This window comes from Cebidichthys violaceus, unplaced genomic scaffold (genome assembly GCF_023349555.1).
Source record: "Cebidichthys violaceus isolate CVI_PGR_0920_01 unplaced genomic scaffold, fCebVio1.0.p SCAF_3, whole genome shotgun sequence".
NCBI classification, from domain to species: domain Eukaryota; kingdom Metazoa; phylum Chordata; class Actinopteri; order Perciformes; family Stichaeidae; genus Cebidichthys; species Cebidichthys violaceus.
In genome coordinates, this window is record NW_027176483.1 from 8128351 (window position 1) to 8149978 (window position 21628).

The window sequence follows — 21628 nt, forward strand, 5'->3', positions numbered from 1 at the left end:
GTAATTTTTGTGGTGAAAAGACTAACTAAATAGATATAAAGCTGCATTTACCACAAATTCCGATTAGGAGTCAGCAACAGAGTTGAAGGTAAAAAACACTGGAAAAACACACTTGCATTGTGAAAGGATTTCAGAAACATTCTCAGCACATTCCTGCAAAGCTGTCAGCTCTAATTCTGATTTTTTCCACTGCTTCATTTGAGCTGTTAAGTATCATATACAATCAACAAATGTATTTTCATATTCACTATCTGACGAGCACAATTTAATCATTAAAGTGAGCAGTATACAGGGGCTTATGCATGCGTGTTATGTATCATGGTATTGTATTCTATATACATTTTATAAAAATGTCAGAGTATAGTATGCCATAAAAATGTAATGAAAGTCATGGTATAATATGTCATGAAAAATGTGTAGTAGAAGTCTAGCAAGCCATTAAAAAGCCAGAGTATACTATAAAAATGCCACATATACCATGTAATAAAAAGTTAAAGAATCATACTATGCCATGAAAATGTCAGAGTATAGTAAGTCCTATAAAAGTCAAGAGTGGTTTGCCCTAAAACATCATAAAAAGGTCAGAGTAGTACATACGTCATAAAATGTCATAACACATTTCAAAGTATAGTATTACATAAAGTCTTAGTATAGCTGTGCTGTGAAAACAAAAATATCAGTGTACAATTAGAAATGACACATAAATGGGCATCTTAAACGTTTATTTACAGCTTGATTGTTGAAGAAAATAATAAGCACTCTAAAGAGCAAATTTAGCCATCATCCCAGCTGGAGGAATAAAACCACAGTGCTTTGGCTAGCTGCTACAGTACTAAAACAAAGTAGTGCTCAAGATATGGATAAAGTTTCATTTAAAAAGCTGTAGCCCTAAAGAAAAAATGTGAAATAAAAAGCCACAACTGACTTGTTAAAATGATCAATAACAATACACATACAGCAGAGAAAACAGCAGGGCTCACCCTGGAATAAAGTCGTAGGAAAACAGAATAGCTAGAAACTCGAAATATTTACACATTTTGTAAGAAGTTTACATCAATGTTCCCGCTTGTCCACCACCTGAATATTACACCAAACTACAGCTGAGCTGGATGACGTCTGGTGCCGGAGCGGCCCACTGGACACCATCACTGATGACCGACAGTGGAGTTCAGCAGTCCAGACTTCACATTGGATTTAGACGCCGTCGAGAGGTCTCTCTGTGGAGAACAGTGAAAATGACCCGTCAGTATCTTTGTTCATATTGAAGGCGTCAATATGTCGTGGCATGGCAATCTGAAATGCTAAATGTTCATATTTCTTGGTGTAATTTGGTGGAGTTAAACTGTCGCCCAGGGAACAAGTGATTGAGTCTTTGGTATGTCAGGAGTTGTTTTAAGCATTTACACCATGTTCTTATGATTCACTGCTCAAAACAACAATCCGATGTGTGTATTTGTTGTATGCAGATTATCCGTTTTCAAACATTATGCAGCTTTGGCCAAGTCATACATTTGCTTCATTTCATAAATACTCACATTTTTACTGAACAGCTAAAATACAAAATATATCAAGAGACATTTATAAAAAAGGAAAAATCTTCAGATTTACAAAATATATTTTCTGGGATTTACAGGTCAGACAGGTGTCAACAGGAACTGTTTTAGCTTAATGATGCCAAGCGGCGGAGGTTAACTATATAATCCTACAGACTTGACGATAGAATACCGCCATTTCTGGTACTTCATGGTACTATTGTAATCCAATAAAATTCAGTATAAGATTGTGTGTTAGTGGACTTTTTATGGTGAGGGATGAGCTAAACAAATGGAAAACTACATTTACCGCAAATTCCGAATAGGAGGCAGCAACAGAGTTAAAGGTGAAGGTGTGATCTTGAGTATCCTGAGACCTTAGTGTGCCAGTTGGAGTGTTTCTGAGATGGGAGAGGTTTTCCTTGTTTCTGTCTAGTGCACGGGGAGTTTTTCCTTGTCCAGGGGGTCGCAGGCCAAAACCCTACAACAAGACCATGATGATTATGTGCTTTTTTTGCCAGCTTTTTCATTTGACTTAATCTCAGACTATAAGTAAAAAAAAAAAATTAAATTAATGGGAAAAACACTTGCAAAAACATCTATAGCATCACACATTCACAGTATGCTCCTGCAAAGCCGCCACATCTAAGTATCACAAGTGTAGGATTTGTAAGAGTTTTGCAGAGCGTCATTCGCACTGATAAGTATCATATACAATCGACAGATGGGTCTTCTTATTCACAAATGGGTTAAGATACAGTGCAACGGTTTAACTAACGAAGGGATTCCTTAAGTAGGAGACTGAGATAAGGAGAAAACTTTGAATACTTCAGCAAACAAGTCAAGGAAAAAGGTTAAGGAGCAACCAATTACATTTTAAGGAATCCGTAACTCTGATTTAGGAGAATCTTAAATTACGGGATATTTTTGTGCAACCAGCCAGAGATACAGAGGTTAGCAATCTAACCTACGGGGTCCGTCAAAAACATAATGTGAATTCTGTCCATGAGACGAGTCAAAAAGGACCGAATATACCTTGCTGGCAGACAGAGGTGGTTTCTGGATGGACGACTGGCACATGGTTCCACCGAGGCCTGAACTAAGGAAGCTGGTAGGAGTGGAGAAGGTTGAGGTGCCATTGAGCTGAGAGGACAAGAGGAAAAAACATTGGGTTAGCTTTTGAATATTCATTCACCATGGTACAGTCAGTTAGTGTCACTCTGCACATGCAATAGTGAAACAACAAATCTAATGAAACTGCAGCACCATCTTACCTTTCTTACTTTTCCAGGTGTGAGAGTCCCTGCTAGCCGCCGTTTGGACGGTGTTCTCATTGAAGTTCCATACAACATGTCCTCCTGTGTCTGTTTTGTTTTCTTCATTTGCTAATTGACACAAAAAGAAGAATATGGTCATATTGACAATCCGTTTGAGAAGGGGAAAATTAAGACTGAAAAAGTTATTTTTAATCTTAGTAAGGACTTACCCTCTCCAGTTTCTCCTTCTCCTTCTCAGCATGGTGATGATCCCACTGCTGCTGCACGTACTCTAGAAATTGCTGTCCATTGACCTGAAATTCTTTGACATGCTCCTCCTCCCAAGCATCAATTTGGGCTTTAAGACTCTTTTCCAGCTGCAACAAAAAGGGAAACACTAATTTGACCTTGTTTACATGTTCACATTTCCCATTGACAGCGAACTATCGGTATACATTACAAATCTGGTGGCTACAATTTTGCACAGGAACTAGAGTGAGATTATTCTTGTTTGAACATCCCCATCTGTAGGCCAAAATCAGTACTGCACAAACAGAGCGGTTTCCACTCTCTTCACATGCAGATCCCTTGAGCTCATTTGTTTTATTGCTAATTAATCTAATTTGTCCTTTTTTTCCATCCCCAATAACGGCTTCCTTTACAAGCATAACATTGATTAAACTGCAATCGTGTTTTTCTATAAACTGAACACCTCAATAAGCACCATATTTAAACCTCTCTCACCTTAGGCAAACTTTTCTGCAGGTCAGCTCTCTGCTTCTCCTCCTTCAGAAGGTTCCCACCTCTATTGTTGAACCTCGAGGGGTCATTTGCCTTTTTCTGAGATAGGTACATACAACCACATCAAGGTACGTTTTGTTTTAAATGCTTCCCCACTGAAGTCATGAGGATAGTACTTACGTCAAGCACCAAGTACAAGGTCCAGTTCTCCTGCCATTTCGTGACTCCCTCAAAGAGTTCCCTGTGGCCCTCGAAACACGTCTTCAGGGTCCTGATTTCTGCCTCATGCAGGTCGAGAAGCTCTTCAGTAAAATCATCTGGGGAAATCAAACACGCATCGAGAATACACTCTTTGCGATTATCAACAGCATATATTCAGTGCACGGGCACTGTCATTATACAACAAATATTTACCATCGTAATATGGATCAAACGCTTCCTGCTGTTCATGGCTGTAGAAGCATTTTCCCCAGAAAAGAGCGATCTCAGCTCTGATGGCCTCAATGACAGTCTTCATGCTCTGCATTTTCAGCTCCTCTAGACGCTGGGCCTCTGCCTGAAGCTGGAAAGACAGAATACTCATTCAAATGTGTTATGCAAGTGTTTGGTGAAACAACACACCAATGCATTGCCTGAAATCGCTTAATCTGAACCACATGAGGTAGATTTCTTACTGCCTCGATGTTTCTCTTCTTTGACATGGCCATGTGCTCAGAGAGCGCTTCCCTCTCCTCTAGGGGAGTACGAAGTCTTTCCCACAGCTCCTGGATCTTGGAACGGAGAGCTGCACAACAGTCCTCGTTCTTAGCCTTGCGTTCTTTTAACTGGAAGGAGGCATACAAATAATACATCAATTATAATATGATACAGTACACATGATATCTTAAATCATAGGGTCAGAATAACAAACATCTAATGGCAAATATTACACAATTACCTTACTGAGGAGAAGTTTAAGAGCAGCAATGTTGTCTTTTGACAGACAAAATGCCTCCTCATCCTCACACATCACATCCGTCTCAAAGCTCGTCTCTGGGAGTCGCTCCAGATCTTCCATGAATACGACGATCTCCCTTTTGATGCCTACAAATTCATCGTGACGATGCTCCTGAAAAACAAGCCAGGTTAACTTACAACCCCAATAAGAAAAGGCACTAATAATTAAGAAAACCAGAATGTCAGTTGTACCTTTTCTTTGGTGAGATCATCCAGGTAGGCATGATACATCTCAAGCTGCTTCAGTGAGGGGATGGAGTCATGGCCAATGCAAAATGGGGTAGTGCACAAAATATCACACAACTCGCGGTCTTTGGCAACAAGGCCCTTAAGCTCTTCCATTCTTTTCTTCTTGTGCTCCTTCACCACCTCTAGACGTTCACGGCTATTCCTCTCCATTTGCAACATGGAGCAGCCATCTTCCTCCTTCACAGAAATCCAGAAAGTTAGTCCAAACATATTAGCAATTTTCCCTGACAGGTTTATGAAAACCACATATTAAAAAAAAAAAAAAGTCTGTACCTCAAAGGGAGGCAGCTGAAGTTCAGAGCACAGGTTATTGAGTTCCTTAATACATGACTGTATGCTTTTCATTAATCTATTCTTGAGCTCCTCCTCTTCCTTTATCATTAGCTCCAGTAGACCCTGCAGGACAAGAGAAACCAATAATACGTGTCAATTTGCTAGCCCTGTGAGGTCAACAACCATACTTTAAATCTAATCTAAATTGATAGGAGACTCACTTTAATGTGCTTGTGTACATCATTTGTTCTCTGGACGCGCTGTTCCTCAGGAATCCCAATTTCATCCCAAATTTCCTGCAGCCTGACCTGGGCTCTGTTGAGGTATGCGCCACACTCAGCTGCGTGGACCTCACTGGAAAGAAAAGCATTGGTGCGAGTGAGTCAGTGTCCCGTAGGTTCAACACCTGTGACCAGTAAAACCAGACCAATATTAACATGGGCGCGAGCGAGTCATTTTAAAATCAGATATCAGGCCGTTAGTAACTTTAGCAGAGAGCTAGCGGTAAATGCCACAATCGTTACAGCCGCTGAGCAAGCTAACGTTAGCTAGCTTCCCGGCGCATTAGCGTTCGTTGTAACGCTAAATAAAATACCAGATCGAGCATGAGTGATTACCACAAAATGTGTCATTGCAGCATAAGCTGACAGAAAATCCGCCCCAACGCGACACGAGCTGTGTGCATCTGCTCACAGTAGCTAAAGCTAGCTAGCTTAAGCTAAGATCGACAGGCGAGTTGGGAAATACGTTTGCTAACTGAATGTCATTGTTCCATAATTAAAATGTTCAGTTACTAACCTCACTCGCATGTTGCCTCCTCAAACTTAAATATATATATATTAAAAACAATCTTCGTCAACGCAAAATCGGTCTTTTAAGAAAATCAAATCAACATCGGTGTGGCTTCGGTTGACGGGACACCAGTTCGCTTGTCGACTCGACGGGTTTGAAATCTGCACCTAAACAAAGTCTGGACTCTGATTGGCTGCTTTGACTGATGACGTTGGCGGAAGCTGTTCTGGGGGCGGTACTTTATTGTTTCAAATGAATCCGTTTTGAAAGTGATGTCCGTTATTTTGATATTGAAACCACGGAGCATATTTTCTTTTCCTGTTGCTGTGTTGGAAACAAATGGAAGAATAGACAAAATGATCTGTCGAACTCCAACCACATGTAGATGTAATGTGTGGATGGCAAAATATGATATACACCAAGTCAAATTTATGAAAAATCCATCCATTTGTATTGCTTTTTGTAATGCATTTCAACTATATTGTAAATCCCTGAAATAAGGGCCTGTATGTATGAAATCTGCAAAAGAACTGCTAAAAGACATACGATTGTACAAATCATTAGACCTGGAATGTACCAACCTTTAATGGAAGACCATTTGTAATTATGTATTATATTTATTTTCATTATTTACAATTTATGCACTTACATGTATTATCTATTTGTTTTATTTGGGATATTTTATTTGATCTTTTACTACTCAGACACAAATATTTAATACTATGTTCCACATAATTGAATGCTTGATATTAGGTAAAAAGTAATTCATTTTTAAAAGTGAAAGGTTTCTACTGATGTTAGGGAGTCTACCACAATGTAATGTGTTCCCCTTTATTTTGTGAAGTAATTAAAATTAATGGGCATTTATTGTTAAGCTCATGCTAAAGTTTTATCACAAAGACTTAACTGTAGACATATCAAACTCCTACTTGATTTTTCTCAGGTCTAACTTTTAGTTTCAGACCATGGCTCCGGTCATTGCTTCCCAGTTTATTTCTGTCTGGGTCTGTCTCTGCCCTTGTTTGTGCCGTTTAAGCTTACGGTGGGGTCTATGGATATATACTATATGGTTACTCCTCTTGTGTGAATGGCATACCTGACTTGTTTTTTTCCAGGCCAGCATGGACAACAACAGATTTTGTAGTCTTGGTCTGGCCCTGCCAGTAGCCAAATGCCTTTTTCATAGGTAGGCTACAGACTCCATCCACAAATCTACATTTAAAGTTTTCTATTTATCTGACGCACGCACGCAACTTTGTCTTTCTTGGTTTAATGCTTCAACTGTCTTTTCACTACTATTTCCCACAGCTTTTTACCATCTACACATCTGTCTTTTGCTCTCCCCCTTTGGACCAGGGTTAAAAACGTGACATTAGCAGCCATGTTGCTCTGCCACTCAAATTTTGCTGAATTAGAAATAGGCCACATCATGCTCTGGCCTCGACACATATCCACAAAACATCATTTGTGTGTGTGTGTGTGTGTGTGTGTGTGTGTGTGTGTGTGTGTGTGTGTGTGTGTGTGTGTGTGTGTGTGTGTGTGTGTGTGTGTGTATATATATATAGATGGATTCAGTTAATTTGACAAAACAGACACATTCATGACAAAAGATTATGTAAAAACAGTGTTGTTGTCCCTGATGTTAAATAATCCTTTAATCATTGTACACAAACACTTAAATTTACATGCACAAACTCCATTTGAGTCTGAAATGAAGCTTACAGAGGCAAATGGCATAGTAGAGGAAAGTAGTCATCAAAAATAAATGTAAGAAAACTTGGTAGAGAAAACAGTGAAATTGCATACAGGAAAAAGGCATAGATAAATAAATTAATCCACTAATACGTTGATCTCCTTTTTGACGCTTACAAATTCACCATGACGACGTTCCTGAAAAAAAAAGGACAAGACAGGTTAACTTACAACCCCAATAAGAAAAGGCACCAAGTAATTAAGAAAACCAGAATGTCAGTTGTACCTTTTCTTTGGTGAGATCATCCAGGTAGGCATGATACGTCTCTAGCTGCTTCAGTGAGGGGATGGAGTCATGGCCAATGCAAAATGGGGTAGTGCACAAAATATCACACAACTCGCGGTCTTTGGCAACGAGGCCCTTAAGCGCTTCCATTCTTTTCTTCTTGTGCTCCTTCATCACCTCTAGATGCGTGCTGCTGTTCTTCTCCCTCTGCAACATGGAGCAGCCATCTTCCTCCTCCACAGAAATCCAGAAAGTTAGTCCAAACATATTAGCAATTTTCCCTGACAGGTTTATGAAAACCACATTTAAAAAAAAAAGACAAAAAAAAAAAAATAAAAAAAAAAGACTACCTTATAGAGGGGCAGCTGAAGTTCAGAGCACAAGTTATTGAGTTCCTTAATACATGACTCTATGCTTTTCATTAATCTATTCTTGCGCTCCTCCTCCTCTTTAATTAATTGGTTCAGCAGACCCTGCAGGACAAGATAAACCAATAATACGTGTCAATTTTCTAGCTCTGTGAGGTCAACAACCAGACTTTAAATCTAATCTAAATTGATAGGAGACTCACTTTAATGCGCGTGTGAACATCATTGATTTTCTGGACGCGCTCTTCTTCTGAATAGCCGATTTCATCCAAAATGTCCTGCAGCCTGACCTGGGCTCTTTTGAGGCATGCGTGGAGTTCACTGGAAAGAAAAGCATTGGTGCGAGTGAGTCAGTGTTAGGTTCAACGTTGAACAGGTGTACGTACACCTGTTACCAGTAAAACCAAATACATTTGCTAACTTATTTTCACTGTTCCATAAATAAAATGTCAAGTTACTAACCTCACTCTCATGTTGCCTCCTCAAACAATTTACGTTGACGCAAAAGCGGTATTTTAAGAAAGACAAATCAACATCATTGACAGGACTCCAGCTCGATTGTCAGCTTTTGAACTTTCTTTTCTTCTTCTTTTTTCAGTTTATTGGCGGACTACAAACCAACGTTTAAGGTGCATGCCGCCACCTACTGTACCGGAGTGTGTAACATCATTTTAACCAGAGGTCTTCAAGTCTTCAACAGGGGGTCCGCGGCCCCTAAGGGGTCCGCGTAGGTACTGCAGGGGGTCCGCGAAATTTTTGGTTGATTAGACAATTTTTTTATTTATTTTTTCCCAAAAATGAATCTATCCATTATTTTAATAGTTAAGTATTGTATGCAATATAACAGGTACAGTTGTGGTCAAAAGTTTACATACACTTGTAAAGAACATAATGTCATGGCTCTCTTGAGTTTCCAGTTATTTCTACAACTCTGATTTTTCTCTGATAGAGTGATTGGAACAGATACTTCTTTGTCACAAAAAACATTCATGAAGTTTGGTTCTTTCATGACTTTATTATGGGTTAACAGAAAAAGTGACAAAATCTGCTGGGTCAAAAATATACATACAGCAACATGAATTAGCAATTTTGGTGACTTACAAAGTTGTGTCAATGAAATGAGCTTCATAGCATGGCCTCTTAACTTCTTGTGAGTGATTATGAGTGACTACAGCTGGTGACTTCTCTGAGGCCATTTAAATAGGGCTCATTGGATACAAACGCCCACAAACGCTACAATGGGAAAGTCAAAGGAGCTCAGCATGGATCTGAAAAAGCGAATCATTGACTTGAACAAGTCAGGAAAGTCACTTGGAGCCATTTCAAAGCAGCTGCAGGTCCCAAGAGCAACAGTGCAAACAATTGTTTGTAAGTATAAAGTGCATGGCACTGTTTTGTCACTGCCACGATCAGGAAGAAAACGCAAGCTATCACCTGCTGCTGAGAGAAAATTGGTCAGGAGGGTGAAGAGTCAACCGAGAACCACCAAAAAGCAGATCTGCCAAGAATTAGAAGCTGCTGGAACACAGGTGTCAGTGTCCACAGTCAAGCATGTTTTCAATCTCCATGGACTGAGAGGCTGCCGTGCAAGAAGGAAGCCCTTGCTCCAAAAGCGGCACCTTAAGGCTCGACTGAAGTTTGCTGCTGATCACATGGACAAAGATAAGACCTTCTGGAGGAAAGTTCTGTGGTCAGACGAAACAAAAATCGAGCCGTTTGGCCACAATGCCCAGCAATATGTTTGGAGGAGAAAAGGTGAGGCCTTTAACCCCAAGAACACTATGCCTACCGTCAAGCACGGTGGTGGTAGTATTATGCTGTGGGGCTGTTTTGCTGCCAATGGAACTGGTGCTTTACAGAGAGTAAATGGGATAATGAAGAAGGAGGATTACCTTCAAATTCTTCAAGATAACCTAAAATCATCAGCCCGAAGGTTGGGTCTTGGGCGCAGTTGGGTGTTCCGACAGGACAATGACCCCAAACACACATCAAAAGTGGTAATGGAATGGCTAAATCAGGCTAGAATTAGGGTTTTAGAATGGCCTTCCCAAAGTCCTGACTTAAAATCCCATTGAGAACATGTGGACACTGCTGAAGAAACAAGTCCATGTCAGAAAGCCATCAAATTTAACTGAACTGCACCAATTCTGTCAAGAGGAGTGGTCAAAGATTCAACGAGAAGCTTGCCAGAAGCTTGTGGATGGCTACCAAAAGAGCCTAATTGAAGTGAAAATGGCCAAGGGACATGTAACCAAATATTAACACTGCTGTATGTATATTTTTGACCCAGCAGATTTGATCACTTTTTCTGTTAACCCATAATAAAGTCATGAAAGAACCAAACTTCATCAATGTTTTTTGTGACAAAGAAGTATCTGTTCCAATCACTCTATCAGAGAAAAATCAGAGTTGTAGAAATAATGGGGAAACTCAAGAGAGCCATGACATTATGTTCTTTACAAGTGTATGTAAACTTTTGACCACAACTGTATGTTTATGCATGGCAGTGGTACTAATAGGCCATCACTCATTTTCTTTTCCACATTTATGTTTAAAATAATGTCAATTTGAATAGCTTGTCTGCATGATTATCATACAAGGTATGTTTCTAAATGGCAGTGGCACGGCCACACTACTCACTGTACGTTGCACATGTTTAAAATAAAAAACATGAATATATGAACCTGTGTATTATTTGAATAGCTTAGTATTGAATGCACAATAACAAGGTATTTTTATACATGGCACTAGGCCCAGTTTAATATAAAACACAATGTTATACAATATACTGTATATAGTAGGGGGTCCCTGCTCCATCTCTCTATCAGTTTGGGGGTCCTTGGCCTGAAAAAGTTGAAGACCCCTGATTTAAACACAATAATAATGCTATTTATAACCCCCCCCCCCCCCCAAAAAAAAATAAAAAAAATAATAATAATTAAAAAAATGTAGATATAGAAGTATAGAAGTTATTTTCTGGATATTAAACCCGTTCCATTCAAGAAATTAAATAAAGCCCTTTTAACCTGAACTTGTTTGTCCCCTGTCTCTAACAGTCCTTTGATGCTCCACTCCCTTCCTAAAGCTATCACCTTGCCCTTCATTCTCTCTCTTTCCACACTGAACTTCCTACACTCTATCAGCCCATGTTCAACAGTTTCTTTACAGTTGTATATCTCACATTTATCCGACTGTCTTTTTCATTATGTATATAACGTGTCATTGAGTCCTGTATGTCCTAACCTTAATCTACTGAAAGTAACATCTTCTTTTCTACTTTATTTCTCACTCTGACTGACGTCTGAATTTTGTTGTAATTTCTACCTTTATTGTCTTTATTTCAAATTTCCTGCCAAGATGTAATTATTCTGTGCTGTATTACTGATTTTGCTTCTGACCTCCCAAAACAAATTTCTAAATCATAATTTTTGTTTAATGCTCTTTTGGCAAGTTTATCTGCAACCTCATTTCCCTCTATTCCAACATGAGCCGATACCCAACAGAAATGTACATCTATTCCTACATGTTGTAAGTTCAGTAATGACATATAAACTTCAGTAAAGAGATCCTCTCGTACCCTTTGACCAGATTGATTGCTTTGTCTTGCAGCTGCAGAATCTGATCATATAACTACTTTCATTGGTTTAACCTCCTCCACCCACTGAAGACTGATGATTATTGCTGTCAGTTCTGTGTACACTGATAATCTGTTTGAAATTCTTTTAACAATTCCTTTGTTGAATTCTGAATGTATATGCCCACTCCTACATGATTATCTAAGTGTTTTGACCATCTGTAGAAATATTTAGATAATTACAATAGCTTTTATTCAGGAAATCTTGAACCAAGTATCCGATGTTACCATTCCTCTCAGTCCATTCTCTTCTCTTTTCTAATACCTCTAGATTTACCTTGGGTTGTGGAAATATCCATGGAGTAATAACTGCTGGACTATATTGTATGATATCTAATTTGAACTGTTTCACTTTCCTGTTAATGTCCCATCCAAAGCTTTTACCAGAGAATGTCGAGTACTCCCAACAATTGTACAGGACAGTCGATGCTATATTTCCGTTAAATCCACCCTGAATTCTAATCCAGTGTGATGGTGCTAACTTAGTTCTCCTCAGATGTAATGGCAGTTCCCTGGATTCCACCAGCAATGCATTAAAGGGTATGGTTTTGACTGCTCCCAAGCTAAGTCGTATGGCTCTGTATTGTAATCTATCTAATTTTTCAAGATTACTTTTTGCTGCTGCGTTGTACACCATGCAACCATAGTCCATATAAGTTCTCATCAAAGCCCTGTATAAATGTAGTAATGCTTCTTTATCAGCTCCCCATTCAAATCCGACCACACACCTCATTACGTTTAACACCTTTTTACATTTGGTCTCAATGTTTTCAATATGATTTTTCCATGTATATTTTTCATCAAACCATAAACCAAGATATTTGAATATTCCAGCTCTATCCATGGGCTTACTGTATAATGTTAACCCCTGTCCACTACCTATTTTCTTTTTGGTAATCAGCATATAGCATGATTTTTCAACTGAAATTTTAAATCCCCATTCATAAGACCATTTCTCTACATTGACGATTGCTTTCTATATACTTTTCATCACATGATCAAAATGTTTTCCCCTCTTCCATATTACTCCATGATCTGCATATAATGATGACTGTATACCTGTTTTTGTTTTTTCAAATATATCATTAATCATGATATTAAAAAGTATTGGACTGATGACGCTACCTTGAGGTATCCCGTTAATGATATCAAAACGTCCTGAGAATTCTGATCCTACTTCAACTTTAAATGTTCAGTTTGATAAAAAGTTCATAGTCCAGTTATATAATCTTCCACCTATGCCTAGTTTGTTCATTTTAATTAGTAGTCCATCTCTCCACATGGAATCATATGCTTTTTCAATGTCAGACTAAAGCCGTCACTTCTTTCATGTTAAGGGTCTTTTCTATTTCATTGCTTACTTTAATTAGAGCATCTGCTGTGGATCTTCCTTTTTTAAAACCACTCTGATATTCATTTAACAACTTTCTTTTTTCTACAACATATGATAGCTTATATACAATCACATAAGTGGGAGGTTAGTGCTATCAGTCTGTAGTTTTTAGCATTAGTTGCATCTTTCCCTGGTTTAACAAATGGTAAAATCACTGCCATCTTCCACTTTTCAAGTATTCTTTCTTCAGTCCATATCTTATTAAAACGTTTCAGCACTAATTCTAGAGCTCCCTCTGGCAATTGTCTGAACATGGCATAACACAATTGGTCTTAACCCGGAGCAGAATATTTGCTGCCCTCTAGTGCCCTTCTCATTTCCCTGAAAGTAAATTCCATATCCAGAGCTGAGCTAATACCTCTACCTTTTTATCATAAGTCTTTTCATTAACTTTTAAGACTTCTTCTTTCCTTTGTTTGTGTATGTCTGTAAGGTGATCTCCACTGTGGACACTAGCAAAGACTCTTCCTAGAAGGTTGGCTTTTTCTATATCTGTTTTTGCTCAATTTTCTCCTTAGGACTGGTATTTTACTGGTTATCCTTCTTCCACTCATCTTTTTAAATCATATTCCATACCTGTCCTACATCTCTCTCTCTCTCTTCCTATTGAAGAACAAAACTGTCTCCAGGTATTGTTTGCGGAAGCTGTTCTGGGGGCGGTACTTTATTGTTTCAGATGAATCCGTTTTGAAAGTGATGTTCAATTATCCGTCTTTTCACTACTATTTCCCACAGCTTTTTACCGTCTACACATCTGTCTTTTGTTCTCCCCCCTTTTCCCATTTGGACCAGGGTTAAAAATGTGACATTTTAATTTGCAGCCATGTTGCTCAGCTCTGCCACTCAAATTTCCGCTGAATTAGAAATAGGCCACATCATGGTCTGGACTAGACACATATTCACTATAGGCCAGAACATCATTTGTGTGTGTTTAAAGATGGATTCAATTCATTTGACAAAACAGACACACATTCATGACAAAAGATTAAGTAAAAACAGTGTTGTTGTCCCTGATGTTTAATAATCCTTTAATCCTTGTACACAAACACTTAAATTTACATGCACAAACTCCATTTGAGTCTGAAATGAAGAAGTTTATAGTGGCAAATGGCATAGTAGAGGATATACACTGTCATCAAAAATAAATTATGTAAGAAAACTTGGTAAAAAAACGAAGTGGAATTGCATACAGGAAAAACACAATCTTGGCTAGTTTAGTGATTTCAGCGTAATGAAAGACAGCCTGTGTTTCCTCATCAGTGAGGATACTGGCGTAAATAGAGGTTCCTCAGCACCTCCTCACTGAACTGGTAGGTAAGCTTTTTCTTTACTTTTTTAATCTCTCCAGATTTACCATAGTTCCTCAGAGCTCGAGCCATTTTCTGGTAGGTCATTTTTTTACGGTTTCCTTTCTGAGTACCCCAGTGGCTGGCCAGGACTTCTTTGTGTTTTGTGGAGAACTGAAAGATACCCTTGTCCTGGTCTACCCACCAGATACTATCAGTCATGTCACCATTTCTTAGCAAGTCCAAGAGGAACTGGTACAAGCGGATTTTCTTCTTGTTGCCTGGATTTGAAAATATGAGACTCAGTCAAGCAATTTAGTTTGGCAGTTTCCTCAGGCTTTATGTGTGACTTGCAGTAGATTTATGCATTGGAAATACTCACTAATGTCTTTCCTGAAGGAGTGGTTGTGGTCTTCAAGTTCCTCCCCGTCTGATACCTCAAGCGGAGGACTGATTCCTCTTTGTTCCTCTTCTGAGTAGTAATGTCCAGGCGAGGCAGAGGGTTGGTACTGGTAGCACAGGGATGGGGTGTAATATGGCATCTGTAGGTGAAATTTAAAGTACGTCATGGTTCAAGTTTACACAGAGGAGTGATAAAGCTTCAATTTTCTTTTGTTTTGCAAGCATCCACCGTCTGACATTTTGCTTTAACATTCAGTCATTGTGCTAAAAGAGGAAGTAACTCTGCCAAAATAGAATTCAGTGCTCTGCCAGACCATGTGATGTAGAAAACATTTCAGAGAAAATATCCCTGACTGTCCACATCATGTATTTGTAGAGATAAAATTACATTATTTTTTTGATTTCATTGTATCTAAATCCATGCTGTTTTCTTCAAAGTATTTCTTAAAATATGTATTGTGTTGTTATTATCTCGGCAGCAATACATTAAGAAAAAAACAAAAACCTTTCTGTTTCTGACTTTGTTTTCAACATGTATATAAATGTACAACAGCAACAATGTTGTTCATTGATTGTTGATCATTTTTCAAGCAGAAATATCCCAAATTCCCTTGTCCCGCAGCTTCTTAACTATAAATGTTTACTGATTTGCTCACTGTGTTTTAGAATGTTGGTTGGATAAGTCCAGCTGTTTGAATGAGTAAACTTGGGCTCTGAAAAATAATGATGTGCATTTTATACAGTTTTTTTTACATTTTATGGACCAAATGAAGAATTGTTAATGGCCTTGCAATACTTTCACTTGAAAAGGGAACATGCTGTGTTAAATTAGTACCAGACTTAACTAAAAAACAAGTAGAAAAAATTAACAAAACCCTAGTTTGTCTTTGTGCTTTAGCTCCTGTCTTTTCATTAAGATCAACTTCGAAACTGACCTGGCATTTCCTTATTTAGGTAGCTTTTTCCTGCAGAACATCAATATGCTTTTATTTCAATATTTCAGGTCACATATGTATATATTATGTCTCTTCACACTAGAGCCGTCATCCATTTCTACACATGGACTTACTTGTGGTGACACAGAGAGAGGTACGAGTGGTGGGTCCAGGTGAAGGGGCATAGTCTCGCTGCTGTAGCGGTATGTTGGTTGTACCAGTTGTTGAGGAGACACAGACTGAAGCTCAATGAGGTGATTCACTGGAGAATTCTCAAAGTCCGTCGGCTGGACGCGCTCTGAGTGGAAGGTCCATCTATGGTCTGAAAAGTGACAGAAAGTACTGTCAGGCACTCAGTCATGCAGTGATTCATGTTCATTTCAATTGTTAAATCCAGTCTTCTCACCTTCATAAATCTCCCCCACAGTAGTGAGATAAGGGTACAGCTCTGCAGGTGGCCGATAATTATCTGGTTCATTTGGAACAAGTTCCTCTGATGCCTTTGGAGGGGAAAAATTTATTTTGTCACAGAGAAAGTAAAAGTTTGAGTCTCTTTTTCCTGACAAAATTAAGTAAAATATGTCCATTGTGTTCTTCTAGAAATACGTTTACTTATACATTTTATTTGATCTTCATTGCTTTAATAGAAGTTAAAGACAGGAAATGAATAGATTCAATTAACAGAGCAGCTGATCACCAGAGGACATACATAAGTTCATACACAAAGGTGTGTTTAGTGTAGGTTACTCTCCCAATTCTCACAGCAAAAACAAATACACATGTCCTTGTTATACACAAACACAACGCCCAGCCCTCATCTTCTTCTCAGATAATGAATCAGCAATGAGAATGTTTAAGTTCCACCTTGGTCACTAGAATTACTTAGTTTCTAGAAAAACTCTTTTTTTGAAACAGCTAAAGAAACAGAATAAACAGCATGACAAACAGGAAAATATGATCTCAATGTCACAAACTCTGAACAAAGATCAGACATGAAACAATAAAAGAGCAGCACTTACAGATGATATGCCATATCCGTCCATCATGTAAACAAGGCAGCATGAGAAACTTTGTTCTTGAAGCTTCTGATGGATGTTAACTTTTTCTTATTGCTTCACTGAAACACGCAACCTTGCTGAGCTGACTTCACCAGACAAATGGGAACTGAAAGTGAGAAACAAACTGGACTCTATAGAGCCTGCGTTCATATCATCCAATTGTCAAATTCATATGATCAGCTAGTTCCTGATGGCTGAGTGTCATGTATGAGCCAATCATATGTAGGGCTACATGCATGTCTTGCATATTTAAGAGGTATTATCGTACAAGGATTCACAATGACACCTGTTTTCATAAGCAGTTATATATACACTATATATATTTAAAACATTTTGGTATTGGTCCAGAGTAAAAGTAATAGTAGTATGGTGCTGTCTAAAAAGTGTTTTATCCCTAAACCATAACAATAGTAAAAATAGATGCATGTATGAATCTTCTAAAGATATTTGTAGAAACCGTCACACTGTTAAAATAGACATTTGTTATCACACATATTTCATGGCCTGCCCTTGTACGCTTCAACTTCCCCCTTTGTCAGTCCAAGTGCTGCACTCATGTGCCCTTAAAAAAAGCTAAATAAAATGATATTGATTTAACATATATCAGGCTTCCCTACACTTGCTGTGCAAGAATATGTGATTTACTTGTTTCCTTACCATCAATCACAACAAATCCCCAGGCAAATTTACTTGAACTTTTTTAAGAGTTACTGCACACAGGAGCCGAAACCAAAAATGAGTTTGGAATCAAGCTTGTTCCTCTTTAGTTTGGCATTATGGTTTCAATTGAGGAAGTATTGACCATGAGAATGAAACCAGTGAAAACATGATGGAAATGTTTGGAGCCACTGTGTCCCTGAAACTTGTTTGTATTCCTGCTAGAGGTAGACATTATTAGCTAAATAAATAATACTACTTGAAACATATGCTGTGGTTCAACAACTATTTTTATTTTTATTCTTTTAGAAATGTATGATTTTGTATAGCTTCTCTCAGAATATTACAATGCACCAAACAATATACTATTTAATATAATATTATTTTGTTGTTGTACGGTTTGATGTGTGTAATGCCTTTGGCCATATTGACATGGAAAGTTACCAGAGTTACATCTGTTGGATGTGATGAAACAGTTTCCTGTACACCAGACAGAAAAAACGAGGCCCTCTAAGGGGTTTAACATGGTCTTTTTAACACAGACGGTGTTTCATAAGTGAACGCTTTAGACAACAGCAGCCGAGGTGATACAACATGTCAAAACCTGAGGGTACTTCCTCTTGTATGACTGTGTCAAACTTCGGTAATTCTTTCAGATCATGAGTTACTGTAACTGCAGCCCTGGGGGCTTGTTGTGCTTTCAAATATTTGCTCTGTCTCCATCTACTGGAAAGAAATGTTGGACTGACCAGTATCTAGGCTAGACTGAGTTCATAGGCAGCGAGGAGACAGCCAAAATAGCTCACCGAGGCCCGAATTTATTTATCCTGCGCCTCGGAATTTGGCTTATTTCGGCGGTGGTTGACACATTTAAGACATGAGCGTCTTAGGGATTTTACCTGCTTTTCAGATTTCCATGTATTGCTGAATTTCCTTCCCACCTCAAACACTGACAGCAGCAGCCAGCAGCAGAGTCCTGCTGTCCCGTGGAATTATCACGGCACCGAGGCGAGATACGCATGGAACATGGCTGCTATGAGGACTTTAACCGTGGCAGGTCTCTTTTTGGCATTTTGCGCTTTGGGACTGATAGCAGTGGCTATCAGCACTGACAACTGGTACGAGACCGACGCGAGGAGGCACCGGGAACGCTGCAAGAATTATTCAAACAAAAGGAACGACCCCGGCTACATTTACATCTCCAACAACAACCTTCCACTTCGCATGTTGCCAAAGGAGCGACATTTGGAGAAGATGAGCGGCGGAATGCTGCTGCGGGCTAAGCGGCACTTCTTGCCTCCTGCCCCGGCCATGGAGTCCCTCTGCAGTCGGCAATTCAACTCCACCATCACCGGACTGTGGAAAAAGTGCCACCGAGGGGGATTTGACTTGGAGATAGAGGATTTGATCTTTAAAGGTTTGGTTTTCCGGTGTCATATTTTTGTGCTATAATGCGTTTGTTTTGGACATTTGTGTTGTGTGCGAGGCGCCATCGCGCATACTTTGTGTACGAATGCGCTATCCAAGGTGCTGATGCTGCGCACAGACCCTCAAGGCCTGTACGCAGTATAACGCGGAGTACAGTTACAATTCGACGTGCTGTGTTGTTTCCAGCATAAAAGGGCAAGCTGTAGTAACAGAAGCCTCGAGATGCGTACAATAAGCTACTCTACAATGGTGTGGGTGGATGGGTGGGTGGTGGTGGAAGGGGGTTGGGTGATTATTTTTTTTTGGGAAGGGGGTGGCAGCAGAGAGTCTTGTGATATGCTCTTCATCTGATCTCAGTGCTTTTGTGACATCCTCTTTGTGTTGTTTACATCCACAGGATTGGTTCCGCGCTGCACACCAATAAAATACTACTACTCATCATCAGCGTTGCCCAGAAATCTGCCAATCAATCTGACGAAGACAATAAGGCAGGATGAGTGGCACGCGCTCCGTGAGTTCCCAAAACCCCCTTCTATAATCTGATAATCTGATGAATAAATGTAGAGAAACTTGTTCAGCGCCCCGACTAATAACACTGTAACTTTCCTTGTGCGCTTTGCAGACCTCCAGAGGATGACTGCAAGTTTCGTAGGCATGGCCATATCCATCATCCTGTTCGGATGGATTATAGGCGTGCTGGGCTGCTGCAAACAGCATGATCTGATGCAGTATGTGGCTGGACTTCTCTTCCTCATGGGAGGTAAGATGTGATATACATAAAGAGCACTGCCTCGAATCACCACAGAGGGGCAGTGGTGTCTTTGTTAATGAGAGAGTGATGAAATGATGCATCAGAGGAGATGAAAATGGACTGCTGTCGTGTGACTTGTTTTTCTTCCTCTCTGGCAGGGACATGCTGCATTATCTCCCTCTGCACATGTGTGGCTGGGATCAACTTTGAACTATCCCGCTATCCTCGCTACATGTTTGGAATACCAGAGGACATCAGTCACGGTTACGGCTGGTCCATGTTTTGTGCTTGGGGTGGACTGGGCCTGACGTTGCTGGCTGGCTTCCTGTGTACACTCGCTCCTTCCCTCTACCCTCCACACACCCCTGTGGTGCACAAGCCCAGGCAGGAGAACGGCTGTGTGTGACAGGCCGCCGCACATTTAACAGACACCTGTCTCCTCCTAAAACAGTGACGAGCCCTGCTGCACAGACAGTTATATCCAGGGACTCAGAGCAGAGAGAGCCTTCACACAGAGAAAGCACAGGACACTGGCTCTCGCTCACATGAAAACGAAAGAGAGGGGACATTTGACTGAAGACGATTTCAGTCCCTCTGGTGCTTTTTTTCCTATCCCTCTTTATGAATGAACTGTTCAGTGTTAATTGCTTGCTCTTCAAGAGGAGAATAGTTATACAAATTTTCTTCCTGTAAAATCTGCTTGTATGAGAAGAAAAAAAAAGAGAAAAAGAAACACTGGCAGACAATCAATAGCACAACTTTGAAATATGTATTGAAGATCAAACTATGGATGTGTACTGTCACATTTCAAAGGGCAACTGTGTATCATTATGTACCCATTCAAAACAAGATATGTACATGTACTTTTTGAATTGTATGTATGCAGATGCATTTGTGTTTATTCAAGGAAAAATATGAAGATTAAGACCAACTGTGTTTGAGGGAAATGTTTTGTTGTTGTTGAGGTCTTACCCCCATCAAAATATTTTTGAAAAATAAAGCAGCCTTGCAGAACTATTTTTTCTTCCTGCGTGACACACTGAACAGACGTCATATAAACATCTTTGTGGTCGTCTTTTGTATTGCACAATGAGATCACTGGTATGTCAGCAGAGAGGCATGCTAAGGGAGTCAAAACTTCAACACCATTATTGTTAAACAGCAGCTCTTTGTATTTATGTTTGTGTTACAAGCAGTGTTTTATTCAGCCACTTCTGAAAAGTTAATGAGAAAATGTCAGCGACCAGAACTTGAGTCAGTAATCAAAGCTGAGTAACAAAACTGACAAAAATAAAACAATCCAACAATAAGAATAGAACAGAAAAAGTAAAGTAATTGTCTGCTGTGCATTACGGTGAAATAAACAGCTCCTTTAATAAACATCAATTATAAAAATAAGAAATGAAATCCAGATAACTACATTAACTTTGTGATCACTTTATTCTGATAACAGCACAAACATATCGATTACTATTAGTAATTATTGTCCATTGACAACATACATACCAGCCACTTTAAGCTGTAATTACTTGCCCACAACTTTTATGAGAAATAAACATTTTATGACATCCAATTCCTGGCTTCACTTACTTCTTGAAGTTTCTCTGCTCTTTAGCAACTCCTCTTCACTATTTGTTTCTCAAATTATTTATTATCCTCATGGAGTTATTGTGCTGCTGCAGCCTTTAAATAAATCCTTGTTGTTGGTTAGAACCATATTGGCCACTGGAGACTGATTTTGAAAGTACAGTAATTATGCATTCATGACAGAATGAATATATGATGTGCAGTATTTCATAAACACAAAAAATATAAATCTATGATAAAATGATTTGCACTTTGTGACAAGCTGAAACATGTATAGTGTTGAAATTAAACCATGATATGAATTGTTTTAGC

General features: G+C 39.2%; 4 protein-coding genes across 6 annotated transcripts; 1 reads left to right on the forward strand and 3 right to left on the reverse strand.

The window, feature by feature from the left end:
- Positions 1-707: 707 nt before the first annotated feature.
- On the reverse strand, positions 708-5980 carry LOC137880882 (protein regulator of cytokinesis 1-like). Of its 2 annotated transcripts, none has more exons than XM_068722443.1 (14): positions 5846-5980; positions 5269-5401; positions 5048-5170; positions 4718-4951; positions 4467-4637; positions 4204-4353; positions 3944-4091; positions 3710-3846; positions 3533-3628; positions 3019-3165; positions 2807-2917; positions 2568-2675; positions 1910-2013; positions 708-1217 (listed from the first exon to the last, which is right to left on the reverse strand). In XM_068722443.1, exons 1-14 carry the CDS (start codon positions 5854-5856, stop codon positions 1184-1186), a joined length of 1707 nt encoding a protein of 568 aa, XP_068578544.1. In that variant the 5' UTR covers positions 5857-5980; the 3' UTR covers positions 708-1183. The 2 variants fall into 2 exon arrangements, with proteins under 2 accessions (XP_068578544.1, XP_068578542.1); XM_068722441.1 differs by having other exon boundaries at positions 1843-2013.
- Positions 5981-7480: 1500 nt separating this feature from the next.
- On the reverse strand, positions 7481-8759 carry LOC137880900 (protein regulator of cytokinesis 1-like). 2 transcript variants are annotated; one of them, XM_068722470.1, is made up of 5 exons: positions 8648-8759; positions 8389-8506; positions 8168-8290; positions 7818-8048; positions 7481-7729 (listed from the first exon to the last, which is right to left on the reverse strand). In XM_068722470.1, the coding sequence occupies exons 1-5, from the start codon at positions 8656-8658 to the stop codon at positions 7670-7672; spliced, it is 543 nt and encodes a 180-aa protein (XP_068578571.1). In that variant the 5' UTR covers positions 8659-8759; the 3' UTR covers positions 7481-7669. The 2 variants fall into 2 exon arrangements, with proteins under 2 accessions (XP_068578571.1, XP_068578570.1); XM_068722469.1 differs by having other exon boundaries at positions 7818-8051.
- Positions 8760-14213: 5454 nt separating this feature from the next.
- spi1a (Spi-1 proto-oncogene a) lies at positions 14214-17041 on the reverse strand. Its single transcript, XM_068722465.1, has 5 exons — positions 16855-17041; positions 16242-16335; positions 15970-16157; positions 14881-15040; positions 14214-14779 (listed from the first exon to the last, which is right to left on the reverse strand). Exons 1-5 carry the CDS (start codon positions 16879-16881, stop codon positions 14469-14471), a joined length of 780 nt encoding a protein of 259 aa, XP_068578566.1. The 5' UTR covers positions 16882-17041; the 3' UTR covers positions 14214-14468.
- A 1263-nt stretch (positions 17042-18304) lies between these two features.
- Positions 18305-21274, forward strand: tmem276a (transmembrane protein 276a). Its single transcript, XM_068722464.1, has 4 exons — positions 18305-18967; positions 19376-19489; positions 19601-19738; positions 19888-21274. Exons 1-4 carry the CDS (start codon positions 18577-18579, stop codon positions 20133-20135), a joined length of 891 nt encoding a protein of 296 aa, XP_068578565.1. The 5' UTR covers positions 18305-18576; the 3' UTR covers positions 20136-21274.
- The last annotated feature ends 354 nt before the right edge of the window (positions 21275-21628 follow it).

Bases quoted from the DNA above. Each gene is read 5' to 3' on its own strand.
- LOC137880882 (XM_068722441.1), bottom strand. The intron at 5,171-5,268 runs GTGAGTCTCCTA...CTTGTCCTGCAG, and splicing joins ATGTACACAAGCACATTAAA to GGTCTACTGGAGCTAATGAT. The intron at 4,354-4,466 runs GTAATTGTGTAA...GCCTCCTTCCAG, and splicing joins TTAAACTTCTCCTCAGTAAG to TTAAAAGAACGCAAGGCTAA.
- LOC137880900 (XM_068722469.1), bottom strand. The intron at 8,052-8,167 runs GTAGTCTTTTTT...ATTTCTGTGGAG, and splicing joins TTCAGCTGCCCCTCTATAAG to GAGGAAGATGGCTGCTCCAT. The intron at 7,730-7,817 runs GTACAACTGACA...TTTTTTTTTCAG, and splicing joins ATGATCTCACCAAAGAAAAG to GAACGTCGTCATGGTGAATT.
- spi1a (XM_068722465.1), bottom strand. From the start codon at position 16,881: ATGATGGACGGATATGGCATATCATCT. The intron at 16,158-16,241 runs GTGAGAAGACTG...GTCACTTTTCAG, and splicing joins TGTGGGGGAGATTTATGAAG to ACCATAGATGGACCTTCCAC. The intron at 14,780-14,880 runs GTGAGTATTTCC...TTTCAAATCCAG, and splicing joins CTCCTTCAGGAAAGACATTA to GCAACAAGAAGAAAATCCGC.
- tmem276a (XM_068722464.1), top strand. From the start codon at position 18,577: ATGGCTGCTATGAGGACTTTAACCGTGGCAGGTCTCTTTTTGGCATTT. The intron at 19,490-19,600 runs GTGAGTTCCCAA...TGCGCTTTGCAG, and splicing joins GGATGAGTGGCACGCGCTCC to ACCTCCAGAGGATGACTGCA. The intron at 19,739-19,887 runs GTAAGATGTGAT...CCTCTCTGGCAG, and splicing joins ACTTCTCTTCCTCATGGGAG to GGACATGCTGCATTATCTCC.